The 16,179-nt window shown below is 27.6% G+C and overlaps 3 protein-coding genes across 8 annotated transcripts; 1 reads left to right on the top strand and 2 right to left on the bottom strand.

Annotated features, from left to right (window-relative positions):
* Positions 1–547: 547 nt before the first annotated feature.
* On the bottom strand, positions 548–5,073 carry LOC131671640 (ectonucleotide pyrophosphatase/phosphodiesterase family member 5-like). 4 transcript variants are annotated; one of them, XM_058948229.1, is made up of 9 exons: positions 4,732–5,073; positions 4,232–4,287; positions 4,041–4,147; positions 3,855–3,953; positions 3,379–3,742; positions 3,088–3,297; positions 2,744–2,992; positions 2,567–2,660; positions 548–778 (listed from the first exon to the last, which is right to left on the bottom strand). In XM_058948229.1, the coding sequence occupies exons 1-9, from the start codon at positions 4,842–4,844 to the stop codon at positions 718–720; spliced, it is 1,353 nt and encodes a 450-aa protein (XP_058804212.1). In that variant the 5' UTR covers positions 4,845–5,073; the 3' UTR covers positions 548–717. The 4 variants fall into 4 exon arrangements, with proteins under 4 accessions (XP_058804212.1, XP_058804210.1, XP_058804213.1 ...); XM_058948228.1 differs by adding an exon at positions 2,394–2,432 and having other exon boundaries at positions 691–778; positions 4,041–4,287; XM_058948227.1 differs by having other exon boundaries at positions 4,041–4,287.
* A 1,374-nt stretch (positions 5,074–6,447) lies between these two features.
* LOC131671629 (uncharacterized) lies at positions 6,448–9,230 on the top strand. 2 transcript variants are annotated; one of them, XM_058948207.1, is made up of 9 exons: positions 6,448–6,526; positions 6,629–7,013; positions 7,130–7,181; positions 7,306–7,367; positions 7,480–7,513; positions 7,676–7,770; positions 7,846–7,958; positions 8,024–8,040; positions 8,131–9,230. In XM_058948207.1, the coding sequence occupies exons 2-9, from the start codon at positions 6,958–6,960 to the stop codon at positions 8,269–8,271; spliced, it is 570 nt and encodes a 189-aa protein (XP_058804190.1). In that variant the 5' UTR covers positions 6,448–6,526; positions 6,629–6,957; the 3' UTR covers positions 8,272–9,230. The 2 variants fall into 2 exon arrangements, with proteins under 2 accessions (XP_058804190.1, XP_058804189.1); XM_058948206.1 differs by having other exon boundaries at positions 8,024–8,509.
* A 185-nt stretch (positions 9,231–9,415) lies between these two features.
* LOC131671628 (ubiquitin-conjugating enzyme E2 J1-like) lies at positions 9,416–11,703 on the bottom strand. 2 transcript variants are annotated; one of them, XM_058948205.1, is made up of 6 exons: positions 11,483–11,703; positions 11,261–11,337; positions 10,876–11,081; positions 10,609–10,799; positions 10,249–10,366; positions 9,416–10,169 (listed from the first exon to the last, which is right to left on the bottom strand). In XM_058948205.1, exons 2-6 carry the CDS (start codon positions 11,295–11,297, stop codon positions 9,924–9,926), a joined length of 798 nt encoding a protein of 265 aa, XP_058804188.1. In that variant the 5' UTR covers positions 11,298–11,337; positions 11,483–11,703; the 3' UTR covers positions 9,416–9,923. The 2 variants fall into 2 exon arrangements, with proteins under 2 accessions (XP_058804188.1, XP_058804187.1); XM_058948204.1 differs by having other exon boundaries at positions 11,440–11,703.
* Between the last annotated feature and the right edge of the window lie 4,476 nt (positions 11,704–16,179).

The following is a 16,179-nucleotide window of genomic DNA, read 5'->3' on the forward strand; positions in this document are numbered from 1 at the left end:
TCCATCAACGTTTACGAGTGGTGTGAAATAAACTTCAACAACAATCGTGAACTATTTTCGCGAGACAAAATAAGACAAAATCTAAAATATCTTTTTTCATAAGTAAAAGTTGAAATAATTATAATAAAGTTACCGCAGAAAAAATGACATATCACTGAAAAATGTCTCCAATATTATTGTATTAAAAAGAAAATAATCAAACTACATAGCCACTTTGATTGTTAATAACGTGATACTTATTACATTTATTACTTTACACTTTACATTATCAAAAAAACAAATGGAAGAGTATTTCTTTCGTTATGCCTTTAATAAAAATTGAAGAGCTAAAAGCTAGGATGCAAATTTAGTATCAAATATGGTGTATTTTATATATAATATTTAAAATTATTGTTTTTGATAGATTTAAAAAAATCATGCTGTTTACTTCATAATTTTTCATTGCAAACATTTGAAATCATGGAGATATATTTTCAAATAAAAAGGTAACAAATGATTGATTTCTTGCATATTGCTCTTTATATATTTCAATATTAAAATTCTGGTTCAATCAAAAGTTATATTAATACTTATATTTATACAATTAATTTTTAAATGTTAAATAATACATATCCACAAATATATTCAAAAATATATTTACAAATATATTTACAAATATATTTTACATCATTGTACGTAATATATAAATAGAATACGTTTTATGATTTATTAGTGCCTTCATACAAGTTTCCCTTCATCCCATGTTTGATTTTCCAAGTCGGCCTCTTGCATTAATATTCTAAAATAATAATTTCAATTAAAATAATAATTTTAATTAGTAATTAACCGAACGATATTCATAATTACAATACAATTTTTCTGCAACAATATATCACTATTTCTATAATTCGTAGCATTCAAAGATTCCAAATTGGGATAATGAACGTTTCTACGATTACATATCTTTTTTAAAAGACAAATGTTATGTCTGTTGCAAAAATATTGTGTTGTAAAATGAAATTTTTTTTGGATATATGTTGAGTGCGAAATTAGTTTGTTAGTAAAATATTTAGTAAATAAAATAGAACATTTAAAAATTATTCTTTTATAACAAGCACGTATAAATTTAGCTTTACTCATTATAATGATACATTGTTAAATTTAGTGAAATTGACATAATTTTTAGAAAGTCATTGAAAAAAGAATAAATTATTACTAATTGTTTAAATATTTATTTGTACTATTGTTCAAATATTTCTTTACGAACAAAAAAAGCAACCAAAATATACGTAGCGACTCCTTCTTCCAGTCAGAATTTAGTACATATATAATTACACATAGACCGATTAGTAAGTGATGGTGGTAGTTGGTAGGTAAAACACCACTTACGTACCTCCGATCAATTATAACCAGGTAATTTTGATAGTAACGGAAGTGTGGAGAATATATTAGCCTAGCTTGCCTCAAGATTAAAGCTAGAAGAGATGTAGAAATATTACGAGTGCAGGTAAAACATGTAGAAGTACGCAAGGCAGAAGAAACCATGTATAAAGTGTCTTCTTATTTCAAAAAGATATTTAGACAAGAAAAAAGATGAGACAACGCTTCTTAACTAAAATATGCCAAGACGTCGCTGCAATAAGTAATGCTCAGAACGGAATTCAGGGCATTGCTAGCTGCTTCTACAGAAGAAAAAAGAGCCAAAGAAGTACAAATATACAGACTATTTACTTTTCACTTTCTTAAACAGGTGGAAAAACACTGAATATGATACATTAGAGCAAGGTGAACGGAACAATAGGGAAATCGGAAGAGAAGAAGGAATCGAGAAGAATAAAGTGGCAAGCGCTATTTCCGATGAGTTAACACAAGGCAGATATATGTGAAGATCGTAGACAATCTTCCAAGAAGCGGTAAACCCGTTAAAACGGGCAAGTCAGATTGAGGAAACACTATATCGTCGTATTGTGACAGATTTTAATAGGATTGTACATAATATAATATTGTTGAAGACCCTTGCATTGATCATAAGTAAAACAATGACAACAAGCTTTAGGAATTCCAAACCAAATAAGATAATTTAAAGTTTTCAGACCAAATGAGAGAAATTTGAAGCTAGCGGTAGCTGCCGTGTAGTATACTAGGTAGAAGCAAAAAAATTGAAATACGTACGCCTGGTAAAAATGAATTGTATCTACGCACTAAAAAAAGAATGTCGGTAACCGGTATTACTGTTGCTTTGGCTACAGATATGTATAGAGCAGATTATTATTGTTATTTCTACTATGACTATGATAATTAATAATAGTCATAGTAATAATAGTTATTATTATTCAATGGGCGCATTAAAATATTTTGTTAGAAAATTAATAAAGCCTGAAAGCATACAAAAATAGAAAAAAAGGCGCTATTACATTGCACAATATTACTTAGCAGCTTGGTTGCTGGAAATCCTGCAAAATATGTAACAGCTAAATTGAAAAATTCTAACGTAAAAAGCATTTCTATATCTACTCATAGAGAAAAAATCAGTGCAACTCTGTTTTCCATAGTAGTATAAAAATACATGCAGTGTATTTTTGTTTACCTGTATTTCGTATTTTTTTCAGAATGTTGTCTTCTTAAATATACTAAAAATAAAGCTATAATTCCTAAAATTGAAATAACCACGCCACCTATGTCTATAATAAATAATATCGGCTAGTGTATCGGCTAGTCAAGATATACCCAAGTTCATTAAAATCATATATAAAGCGATACTTACATATTCCATTATACAAAATTGCCTCATAGTGATGTTTTGTTAAACAAGTTTTCAGATTACTCAAAGTTCCATTCACTTGAGGACATGATATGTCAAGTATTTCACAAAACAAAGGAAGTAAATCTGTATTGTCGAACGGCGGTACCTTACATGCTGGCAAAAAAGCAGGTCCTAGACCAAAAAAAAATGGATGCATTTCCGAATTGTTATTGTCATATCCATGAACTCCAAATTCAGAATTTTCATTAACTGAAAATTTTTTTAAATTATGCCAAATGTTTATAAATTATTTAAGACCAAACCATTAGAAAACGCTTTATTAGGTTCCATTATTCTATACATACTTGTAATATTGAATTCTTTTTCGTACCAAGGAAAACTATCATAAAGAGTTTGGAAAGCATAACCAATTTTTGCAACGACAAGAATAGGTCCTATTCTAGGATTATTATGAAAATGATATCTTTCAGGTATATCTTCTTTTAAGTATACATCAAAATTTTTGTTAACAGTAGAAGCTTTCTTCAAATTGGTGTAAACCAAAGTTTCTTTCCCTAAAAGAAGCAATAAAATTAAAGTATCTAAAATTACAAAATATATTGAACATTTTTTTAATATTCATTTGTAAGTGCCACCTTCGATAGGGTAAATATTTATTACTGGAGATATTCCTACAAATTTATAGTCAGCAGGATCAATAAATTCAGTCAAGTTTATTATTCGGTTAATAGTAGTGCTAGACATTCCATGGTCACTCAGGTGTATAACATTGACATCAGTCAGACAATTTTGCTTCAATTTCTGATGAAGATACTTTGTTATTTCATCTAATTTTTTTAATATCTCGTTAAATCGAGGATTATTGATGCCGATACCATGTCCATGAAAGTCTGGCTCTTCAATATATAACATTCCGAAATTTATGGGAGTCTTAGGATGGTTGAACCAGGATATTATATCATCTATTCTATTTTTCCATGGAATAGATGTGTTCCAAGACTACAAAGAATATAGTATGTAAAAATATAAATACATATTTCATTAAAAAACAGGATTCTATTATTTTTGCTCAATATTTTATGTATCAGAATGTCATCAATATTAATCTTACTTGATGAAATATAGTTTTTTTTCCATCATATTCATAATCACCACCAGGCCACATCATAATACCACTATGTCTATTTCCATCAGCATTCTCATTGAGAATCTGAAATAGTATAGCTTATGAACATATATGTAAAAATAAACTTAGAATTGAGTTAATATAAGTAAATTGTAAAATCTTTCAACATACCCATATTGGGAGAATATCATTATTATAATGAAACAGTTCATGAGAATATTTGAATGTTTTATTTATTTTTGGATCATAATATTCACTATCAACTACCCCATGAGTTTCTACAAATAATCCAGTAGATATTGTGAAATGGTTTGGAAATGTTTTTGTTACAAAAACATTTCTCATATAATCTGTATAAGTACTTTTAATTCTTAGGTCCTTAAGAAATGGTGTTACATTTCTTTCAAAATAATCATACCTAAAAGTAATTTCAGTTACACGTATGTTACAATATAATGTTATGATATATATGTTATAACTAAACTATAATTTGTTAAATATTTTTTAATATTTTAATTCTACAACCTAACTTTGAAAAATAAATGCATTTATTTAATATTTTATTTATTCATTATTCGTTGTTACATACAATTTACTGTGTTCAAATAGTATTCAATTAATTTCCTGATCGTAGCAACACAAATAACATAAAATGTTTATTTTGGTATGATGATACTGTTGATTATCGTCTTGATGGAAATTATTTTTAACAACTCAGAATTAATGATATATGATCATTCACATTTTTACTTACACAAACACTAATAACTATATAGTATTTTAATATAATATTTAAAATATTCAGAATTGAAAGATCAAAAGAATAGTTAAGTAAATGTAAAATAAATATAAATGTAATTACCTGAATGCATCATAAGATACAACTAATAATTTTGGTGCATGTGCTGGTGCTGGCTTAGCTTCCACATTAAAATTGATGAATAATATTAAAACGCACCATAAAAATATTGTCATTTTAGAAAAATGTAAGTTAACGACGATCTACAGGTTAAATTCTTAATCTTGAGTTTAAAGAATGATCTCTTCATAAAATAATTCTTCATAAAGTATAACTACTAACCACTGTTTGTATTTTTATCTTTGTCTCAAGAGTGTTTAACGTTATCTATGTTCATGATTAATTTTAACTGAATAAAAAAAGAATTGAAGAGCCCCGAAAGAACGTCTTTCACGGCAGTTGTTATTCGCCAATTGCCGAAGCCGCTCATGCCATCCGGCTAAGTGCCAAAACTATGTATCATATATATAATTATAATAAGAATATACCGATGATAGCAAATATAATAGTAATATATATGAACAGCCAATCAGACATACACGCGCGTATAAATATATAGCTAAGTTCGCCTGACTAAATCGCTTATATAAATATTATTTGAATGATACATTATCTTTACTATCAATTAATGTGTTGATCGAAAGCCAATCTATATCACTACTAAGAAATCATCGATAACATATATTAATGATCGATATCGAGATACTTAAGTATTTTAGTGAAAAAAACTTATGTAAAGCGATATAATCAGCTTGCGCTTACATATTTAAAATTATAGAAAATCATAAAATGTAACTAAATTAACATTCACGAATAAAAATTTAATAAATATTAAGTATGTTAATATTAATTTTTGTGACATAAAAATGGAAAAATATGGAAAATTTATTAGACCATACATGTTACACTATAACATTATTCTCGTTAGATGTTGTTATTTAAAATTATAGAAAATCATAAAATGTAACTAAATTAACATTCACAAATAAAAATTTAATAAATATTAAGTATGTTAATGTTAATTTTTGTGTGATAAAAATAGAAAAATATGGAAAATTTATTAAACCATACATGTTACACTATAACATTACTCTTGCTTGAAGATAAAGTTTTATGAAGAAATCTGCCTATTTTTGTAAGAAACCTGCTTGCGTCTACGCGGTTCGCTTAATTGTTCTCATTACGTCATTTAGAACAAATTGAATAAAATTAAGATACAAATAACGACATATTTCAGCGTAGTAATTACTATGTATATCATTGAAATAATCATATCGATTATATTGAAATCATGACTTAATCATATATCCAGTCAAACACAGCTAAGATCTCTGGTTTGCAAATGAATATCTGCGTATATGCACTATACAATAACCTACTTGGATACTTTATTAATTACGCAATCTTTGTACCTTATTATTACTCAAGAGCATTATAATTTTGACTTTCGCGCCTAATCATCGATATAATTTACCCTTATAATAATAAATTAATCATCCCTAGTCTACTCGAATCTCGATATTCTCGACTTGTATGTTTTCGAGTTTGACTGCTATATCAATTCTACTGCAAATAAAAATAACAATTATATTGTAAATAAAATAATCTTAACTTCGACATGATAAATAATCAATCGACTATTAGTAACTATTGAAATTATCATCAATTATCCATATCACTAAAAATGTTCTTAAATCTTGTATGGTAAAACAAATAAGTTAAATATCGATTTATCAAATTGAATTATACGTACAGTAGTATGTATGTATGTACATGTGAGCAAAACGTATAATACAATACAATAAGCTCGATGCTCAACGCAAAATATTATAGAAATACTTTAAAACATTGATGCACAGTGAGTACACTGTCTACACTATATAAATTGAAAGTTACATGTATATATATAGCATGGGTGATAATTAGACGATAATATGAAATGAAGACGATCGCATTGCAGATGTGTTGTGCAGAGTGTGGCTGCAAATCAAATGGCTACTCTTGAACACGTTAACTTGATCGGCTTACAGAAAGCGCGGAGTATTATTGTATAAGTTTTGCGTAGGTTCATCGTGAAGAAATGTCATGTGGTCTTTAAAAATTATAATTAATGAACCAAGTACCATTGTCAAGAGAAAAACAGCGCTAAATTCATGCACATGGCTTCAAGAAAGGTTGTTTCGTGCAAATGATGATGGTAGATAACATCGACAAAACAAATATTTCGTATATCAGATATAACGCATAGATCATTTTAGATGACGGCTATCTGCCGCACTTTGTTAGCTTATGGGGGCCTGTTTTGGCCGTTGCCTAAATACTATAACAGAATGTTTTCTTTACAGGTAATACAGATGTGTATGTTTAACTTTGACTACATTATAGAAAACTAATATTTCAAAAAAATATAGCATTGATATAAAAAATCAATACATGATAACAAATTATTTTATTATTCTAGATCCTACTTAAGGCATACCAATGTATTTGTTGATGAAGATGAACAAGTTGAGGTACACATACGTTATTTGAGTTCAGCTTTCTCATCATATTTTAATACTCTAAATATTTGTATATTCATAAAATACCACTAATTTATGTAGATTATATTTACATGTAAATAACTTTCTATTGTAGTTTGGTCAATCAAATAATTCTACAGTTAAGCATAATATTAATCTTTCAAACTCATCTAAAAAGTAAGAAAATACTTTTATCATTTAAAAATTATTAATGAATGTTTCATTGGCTCATTGATCATCATATGAATTAATATATTATTTTCATTAATAAACTGAACTATTTTGATAGCTTCTTGTCTTTGTTCTCCTTGAAAAAATTCAAGGTAAATATTTCAAATTTATTTTAACTACTCAAGTATATAGATTAAATGAACATTGCAATTACATAGACAAAGCCAATATTAAATTGCAGTAGAATTACAATTTTTTATAATTAATTATTTTAGAAGATACACTTCTAAAATTTCATAATTTGTTTGTTACAGCAAACTTGTAAATATCCTATAGCATTGGAATTAATTGAAGACAGTAATTTATTCAATAGTTATAAAAGATTTAATAATAAAAATACATTTACAAAGTTAGCTATATTTATAACACTATAAAACATCAACATTTTATATAATAATCAAATTTTTAAATTATATATGAACAGGGTTGGTCTTGATGATCCATTGCAAGTATTAGATGCTTCTGGACTGATAATGAATCAAGGATGTGTTTCATTCACACCTACATCTTCTATAGATTTGGAATGGGAAAATGAAGGTAGCATCATCTATAAATTATTTTATTTCTTTATTTAATTACTTATTTTGTATTATTTATTTTAGGAATGCCAACACCTACAGTAATTGAAAATAATCAATTGCAAAATCTGGATCAATTATTAAGTGAACCAACAGTAAATAATAGTTTGACTGTTTTACCTTGGTTTCAGTTGTCCACTCCTAATAGCTTAGAATGGGATTTAGAAGAAGCTGATAATGAAGATGTTGAGACTGATAAACTCTTAACTGAAATTGAACGCTTAACTAATAGAGCTCTTGAAGAAACTGCAGAATGGATTAATTCCAGTTAACAGAAAATGAAACAATTTCGCCTTTGTTAGATTATATTTTTGTAAGTATCGAATAAGAAAGATTATGTAAATTCCTTAATAGATTTCATAAATATACATATTTTCTGAACATATTTTTTTCTATAATATTACAAAGAAATCAAATTTGTTACACATATAATATTTATCAATGATTGTTTTTCTTCATAAAAATTTTAATAATGTAATTGAAGAAGAAAAGATTATTCAAGAACTATAATAAATAAATTAACATACGTATGTATATATAAAACATATACCAAAAGTAACAATTAAAAATGGATAGGTTTATTGTTTAGATAAGAGTATAATAAAAATATATATCATTTAGATGAATAAATTTATAAAAATTAGTTTCATTGTTTAGATTAGCAAAAATTGTTCACATCTGAAAAATTTAAGTATTGAATTATCTAACATTTTTTTATGCAAAATTTAATTATTTTAACGTAAATAATATTTTTTACATGAGACTTGCATCAATTAGGACAGGCTTTTATTTTAAGTTGAAAATCTAAATATAAACTTTACAATCAAATTTTGCATCCAGAACTTTGAAAATAGAATTTTTTTCAGAAACTTAATGCACATTAGTTCATTAAACGTAATGTGCATAGAATACCAATTAAGAAAAATATTTATTATGGCTGCTTGCATTCAGATAGTCTGCTGATCTTGCAAGATCCATGTGTAATTTACTAAACATTCCAACAGCAATCTTAATCCTTTTATAGGCAAATATGCAACCACGAAAGAACAAAAAACAAAATTTTTCTAAAAGACGCAAAAAATATTAATTAAAAAATGCAATATAATTAATGTTAGACCACTGGTTGCCTTTGTAACAGAAAAAAGTTTATATAATGAAACATTTATAAGAATATTTTTTGATGGTAGAAGAAATAAATATGATTAAAAATTTGAAAGTTATTCTATTTTTGTGACGATCTTCATATCTATTATTAAATATATTATTCTTAAACTTATTAAATTTATTAGAATAATCAGCATAAAAGATTATTATTTTCAAGTGTAACATTGGAATTCTTTAGAAATTGCTCAGGAAAACTAGGTTGAAAAATATTAAATGCAGTTATTGTTATTCTGTAACTTTATTAAATGAAAATATTTTATATAAGTTGAATTGAATGGTAAACATATGAACATACACAACAAAATTACAACAGCAAATAAAATCACATCGTATTCATCAACAGAGTATTTGCATAATACTTTACATTCGATATAATATTTTGAAAAATAAGACTTTCTCTGCTAGCTTTTTTGTAGCACATACCATGGAACATTAAAGTTTAAAAATATTAGTGTACTCAATAATATTTTAATTTTATATTGTTAAAATTAAAGGAAGTGTTTAAAATTTTTCAAAATTTATTAATAAAGGTGACCAATAAGCGAAAAGTAAGCTATTTTTGTTATATTATAAACTAAAAATAATTTCTATAAAATGTTACTTTTATACATATACAAAATATTATTAGGTACTACATGTTCAAAAATTAAGGATGGTATGTATATAAAAGATTCATCTGTTTTTTAAGTAATGTACTTATACATGTTTATACTGGCATAAACATACATATAATTCATTTAGTTTTTCACCAATATGAATTTCATTGAACTAAGAATAATCTTCGCAAGATGAGAAAAATTATTGCAGAAACTAAAGCTATAGTAAGCATTCTCCAAATAAAATCGTTAGAAGAAGACATCACCTCAACTTGAGGATTTACAATTGTTTCAATATATTCATGGTCTGTGTTAGAGCTTTCGTCGCGAATTCTATGCCTTAATTCACCGTCATTAGTAATTTCTGTATTTTGCGTATATGAAATATCTACTGGCATTGATTCATCAGCCTGTAATCATTTATATGTTCAATGTAAGTTTAATAAAGAAATTGAGAATGAGTATTTGTGTTTAACGATAACATTTAACCTTCAAAGCAATTGTGTCTAACATATGTTGTTCTTCCTCTGTGATTGGCTTTTTAGATTTTTCTTTTGACAATAAATCTGCTATTTTACCACAATTATCACATCGCCAGCTTAATGATCTAAAAAAAAATAAATAATAATTAGTTCAATCAATGTAGCATACTTTTGAAAATAATAAATCATACTACAATCTGAATACTGATGTGTAATAAATACATATTTTTATAGTAATGGCAATGTTATATTAATTAAATTATAATTATGAATTGACATCAATTTCAGTTAAACATTGCACTCTTGTAAATGATCATATATAATCAATAATAATATTCATCTGTCTTTTAAAAATATAATTATTTACTTTTTTGCAAGTTTCTGTCTCTCTTCAGCACTATAATCTAAAGAACCAATTGTTCCATTACCAAGAGTAGGCATAAATGCAATTAAAGCAAGTAAAGCAGTTCTTATACTCCATGAAGGTTGCCATGTTTCTGGATGATGACCAGAAATACTCAAACATATTTTTTTATTTGTTTCAAATCTTCCATTGGGCTGAAAAAAGTAAATAATAAGTTCAGTAAAAGTTACATAGTTTGATACCATTTCAAATTAATGAAATTTGAATGACCGTTAAAAGAATAATATTTGGAGGTTTCATAGGATATTCTGGTGGTAACAAGATTCTACCATGGTAAACACCACCTTCGAAATCTGTCGTTGGTGGTCCTTCAACTGTAAAATGCCATTCAAAAAGATTTTCTTCTAATGGATATGCATAATATTCATTAGTTGCATCACGTAATTCTTGAGCTTCTCGCATTAATCTTTTAACAGCTGCAATAATATAAAAAATTAGAACTTGAATTTCTATAGCTATTTCTTAGAACTGATACATATTCGTCCTCAATATCATTGTACTTTTAATGATTATGGTCTTATCAAATGAAACAAAATATATTGAAATATATAAAACCAAAGTTAAAATTAAAATAGGTCTAATTGAAGAACATTACCTGGGCTTTTGGCATTATATTTCCCTTCAAAAGACATTGCTTATGCAAGCAATTTTCCAAATGTCAACAAGAAATTGCTATGTAAAATAGTACAAGTGTTTAGAGCAAAACGTGTTGCAAATTGACGGTTCACATTAATTACTATAGGTACGATATTGGACACAGTGATAAATACAAACGTATGTATAGGTATGCTGTAATCAGAGTATACTCAATATTTACTTGATTTGTTAAAGCTTGCAATAGTTTAAAATTATAGATTAATTCAAATAGTCTGATAAATGTCTTGCAAAATTAAATGTCATTTTAAGCTTTCCCCTGCATGTACATATAAATTGCGAGTAAATATAATCCTGACGATGTTTTTATAAACTTGGAATTTGACGTGGCTTTATTATATCTATCCAAACGTTTACGCGTGCGCGCGAGAACTCACACAGAAACTAACCTTCTTGCAAAAATCACTATCCGATCATATATATCGTGTAATAGTTATATATATATTCTGGTTATATTTTTACACTTTTTACATCGATAATACATTTATTGTCTCATATATCGATTAATCTCACAACTTAATTTCCTTGTTACTCATTTTAAAGCCTTTGAAATTTTTTTGTTGATCTAGCTAATTTTGTTTAGTGTTTTGTGAGCTTAAAAAAGATCTGATGAATATTATAGAAATTGAATTGACTTTTGAAAATGTTCATAAATAAAAAAAATCCCAGTTTAAAACAATAAATTGAAAAAGTTTCATCTATAACGTTTCACTAGAAAATATTGCAATCCTTTCTCTCCAATAACTTCCTAAACATTATAAAAATAAAGTACGAGAATTAATTTAAGACGTGTAACAATAATGAAGTTATTGTGAAATTGTAATGAGTGAAACCATTACGAAGGGAATAGCAGCATGAAATTCTATCCTATTTTTTTGCAATTTTTTCTTATATATAAATTGAAATAATGGCTCCAATTATGGATTTAGTTACATAAATTTGTTTTTCTCTATCAAACAAATGGTCCCGGAGACATCAATATTATATTAGGTGCGGTTAGTATAGAAGAGTATAAAATTAAGTGTAAGTTGTAACTCGTGCATATTTACTTAACAAAAAAATATTTTTTTTTCAATGGCACACGCTGTAAGATTTAATAACTTCAAAAATTTTTTCGGACATCTATAATTTATTTTTTAAACATCATTTATCTTTATCTTAAATACGATTTTGTCGTTGCTAGAACGAATCCAAATTCCGACCGTGTACTTAATTTTGCGATTAAACTATACTATAATATATTATATTGAACAATTTAAATTAAAAGCTTTACATGTAGTTTTTTATTTATTTATGGAAATAAAACTATCATGATTCGATTGTATCAATAAATTGTGATGTATGAACTCTAGAATGATTCATTTTTTATAAAACGTTTAAATTTTGAGTAAAATTCTTTTTATGCTTGAATTGTAAACAAAAAAATAAATAAACAAATAGCTTATAATTTATAAAAACACTAATAAAATTCATAATTAAAATCACTTATTAACAAGATTCACCTTGAAAAACTGGAACAGAAGAAACTTGTGAGTATAGTTATATTCAACTATTTTCTAGATTTCTTTTTACGAAATTTTTTTTATTTCACTATTAAATGTTATAGTCGATTCCCTCAAAGAAACTATTATGCTTTTTAAATCTATAATTTTTAATTACTTTAAAAATAATGTTATACTGTTATGTATATCATACGGTCTTTGGATAAAGCATGTTTCTCGTTCGATGCTAATTAACTGCAGTTGATGGAACATTACAGCGTACAACATCTGTAATTTTTATACTAGCTCAATAATGAAAAATGAAAAAATGAAAAATGGATCAAGGTCGAAGATGATTTAAGAAATAATGATTAGAAACTTTCTACACAAGGAGACATCGGACGCGTACTAAACTCATTTAATTTAAAAAACAAATTGTTTTTTAAATTGAATATTGTTTGTTTAACATCTATTGGACGTGTCCGTGAATGCGCAGGATGCGAGGAATGGTACGATGAGAACCTTTATCTTCATAAAGATTCAATTATTAAATAAAGAAAATATTCTATAAAGTTGATTAAGCCAGTTGAGTAAAGCAATGTATTTACTTTAGATTAGACAAGAATACATATGATAAGGGATTCCAGCGAGAGAAGAGAGTCATAGAATATTTATTAAATGTTTCGCTATAAAATACAATACTTTCTAATAAAAATTATAACATTTACAGATATGGAACTCTCGTTTTCTCTCTTTCTCTGTTGTTCTATAATTCCTATAATAAGTAATCCAACAAAGATATAATATTTATTATTAATTATATTTACTAATTATTTTATTATTTATATTTTTTAAATTATACTTCTCAATGAAACCTAAAAATTAATTTAAATTGTTTGTGTAAATAAATAAAATTGAAATTGTGTCTCTTACTTCATATAAATAATTTGTATAATCATTTTTAATCAATGCATATTACAAATATAAAAACTCATTTTCATTTATTAAATTGTTACCTGTAATCAATATTGTATCACAAAATTACTTTATGTAAAATGCAAAGTTTGTTGTACGTTGTAAATTAATTAAACACGTTACAATTCCATAATAGAAGTATATATAAGTATATAAAAATATATCTTAATCTCTTAAGAAAAGAATTCAACTCAAATGTGCCTAATATTTCGGTCAAGTATGATTCTATCTTCTTGTTGTTTCGAGTAATTTGAAGATCTGTTGAGATCATTAGATGGATCATGGTGAAATGGACTAAAGAACGAAGCTTAGAGAACCAAAAGAAGGACATCGATCTCAAATTGATGAGAGGTCCGCGTACGCCTACGACTGGTATTGCAATATCACCTAGCAGCACCGCACATTTAGTTTGTGTATTTCCGGAGGTGACTTTCTTGGATTTTTATTTCAGTTTTCGTATTTAAGATTTAATATTTCGTCAATTCCAATGTCGCGATATTTAATAGAGCAATTTTTAATAGAGACTTTCTAGGTTATCTATCTTTCTTATAATCTGTGCAAGGATTTATTATAGAATATTGAAACAGCAAATTAAAACCCAAATTAGGTAAATACGGGCTTTCCAAAAATTATTGATGACACGTACAAAATGTATTTTTTATTTAAGGTTTTATATTTTTAGTTATTTATTATAAAAGTAGAACGATAATACATCAGACATATTTTTAGCATGCTTTTTATAATCAATATTGTACAAAATATATTAGTTCAACGCACTTTATATACTATAATTGACGGAATCTCATTTTAGTATGTTGTTACAAATCATAGTTTTTACATAAATAACAGTAAAATGCATGGCAATGTATTTAAATAAAAGCACCACTACTAACAAGGGAACGTTCCTAACCATCCGCCTTCGAATTTGCTGCAATTTGGATATGAATTATAGCTTATTAAAAAATGAAAGATAGGTGTTGTTTTCATTGTCGGAAAAAGTTTTCTAAGGGGTGAAAGCCACCCTCGAAAATCATCTCTCAGAGCGGTTTTCTATAAATATATTTGATTTCAATTAATATTTTTCAATGAAACAAAGTGGAAGTCAGTTGCTTTGTGACGAATCGATAAGATGAAACGAGTGATCTCGCTGAGGGTGCGATCGATGGCTCGCTCGACCATGTCTCGCGAGCAACTTCATGCCGAGGCTTGTTTAGCGAGTTGCTGAAACCGCGGAGCGGGGAGAACTCCGTTTCCCGCCGTCGAAGTGACAACACCTGAGAGAGCTCCACATTTCCTGCTTGGCGAAGAGACGTATAGTCCTGAGTTGGTCTTTAGTGTTGTTATTGGATCAGCGGAAAACAATTGGGCTGTGAGGCTGTTGCAGCATGGAAAGAAGGTTTTTTCCACCATCGTCGTCTTTGGGGACGTGATCAGCTCAGCTACCAAATCAGCATAACCTAGCGTGAGTCGCCCATAAATGCGCAAACCGTTTGAGATTTCGAACAACTTGAATTAAAATTATAGAACGAGAAACGAAATGGCCGTTCGTGCGGAAGTGATATAAATATATGAAGTGTAACAGAGTGATTGATTTTATTTGGTAAAGTATGAGTAGAGTAACGAGTGATGGATTGAATTTGATATAGTGTGAATCGCGTATTTGACTTAATTTTATAAAGTGGAGATTAGGTTCATCGACGACATTTTATTATAATAATGATAAAAACAATCGATTTTTATGTTTCAGGATGATGTAGCACCCGTGAGCCCTTACATAAATTAGGGTGAAAAAAAGGTTCCCAAGTTGATGACGTCACTACGTAAAAGTTATTAAATTGTTTATTGTAAAAAAATTTTTTTTTGTATTTTCAAACCAAAAATAAATTACTGTCAAAATTTCAAATCAAAATATCCATTAGTTTCCTGAAAAAAAATTTTTAAAGTTTCCTTACATTTTTGGCCATCTATACGAGGATACCCCCTTTTAATAAACTTATCAAGGAGATGCACAAAAATGAAGCAACATCAACGATGCCACAAGAACAAGGGGAAATTCTTGCCTCAGCGCCGTCTTTGCCTCCTAATGATCCCTCTGCAGTCCAAGATATATCCGCGCGACTACATTTTTACAGAGGAATGCTAACACGGGAAGACCATCAATTTATTCGTGAGCTGCTAACAGAGATAAAAGAATACGACGGGTCCACAGACGTCTCCGCATTTATTGACCAAATAATAAGAATCAGCAGACAACTAGATTCGGATCCAGCTATCTCTGCTTTAATCAGAAAGGTGCATCGTCAAAATTGAAAAGGAGAGCACAACAAGTAGTAGAACTTTTCGATAAGGAATAATTGGAAACACACTGCCGTGCAACAGCAGAAACCACACACTTTACCCATAG

Source organism: Phymastichus coffea, unplaced genomic scaffold, assembly GCF_024137745.1.
Source record: "Phymastichus coffea isolate CEN01 unplaced genomic scaffold, Cenicafe_Pcof_1.1 PCOF00131, whole genome shotgun sequence".
NCBI classification, from domain to species: Eukaryota; Metazoa; Arthropoda; class Insecta; order Hymenoptera; family Eulophidae; genus Phymastichus; species Phymastichus coffea.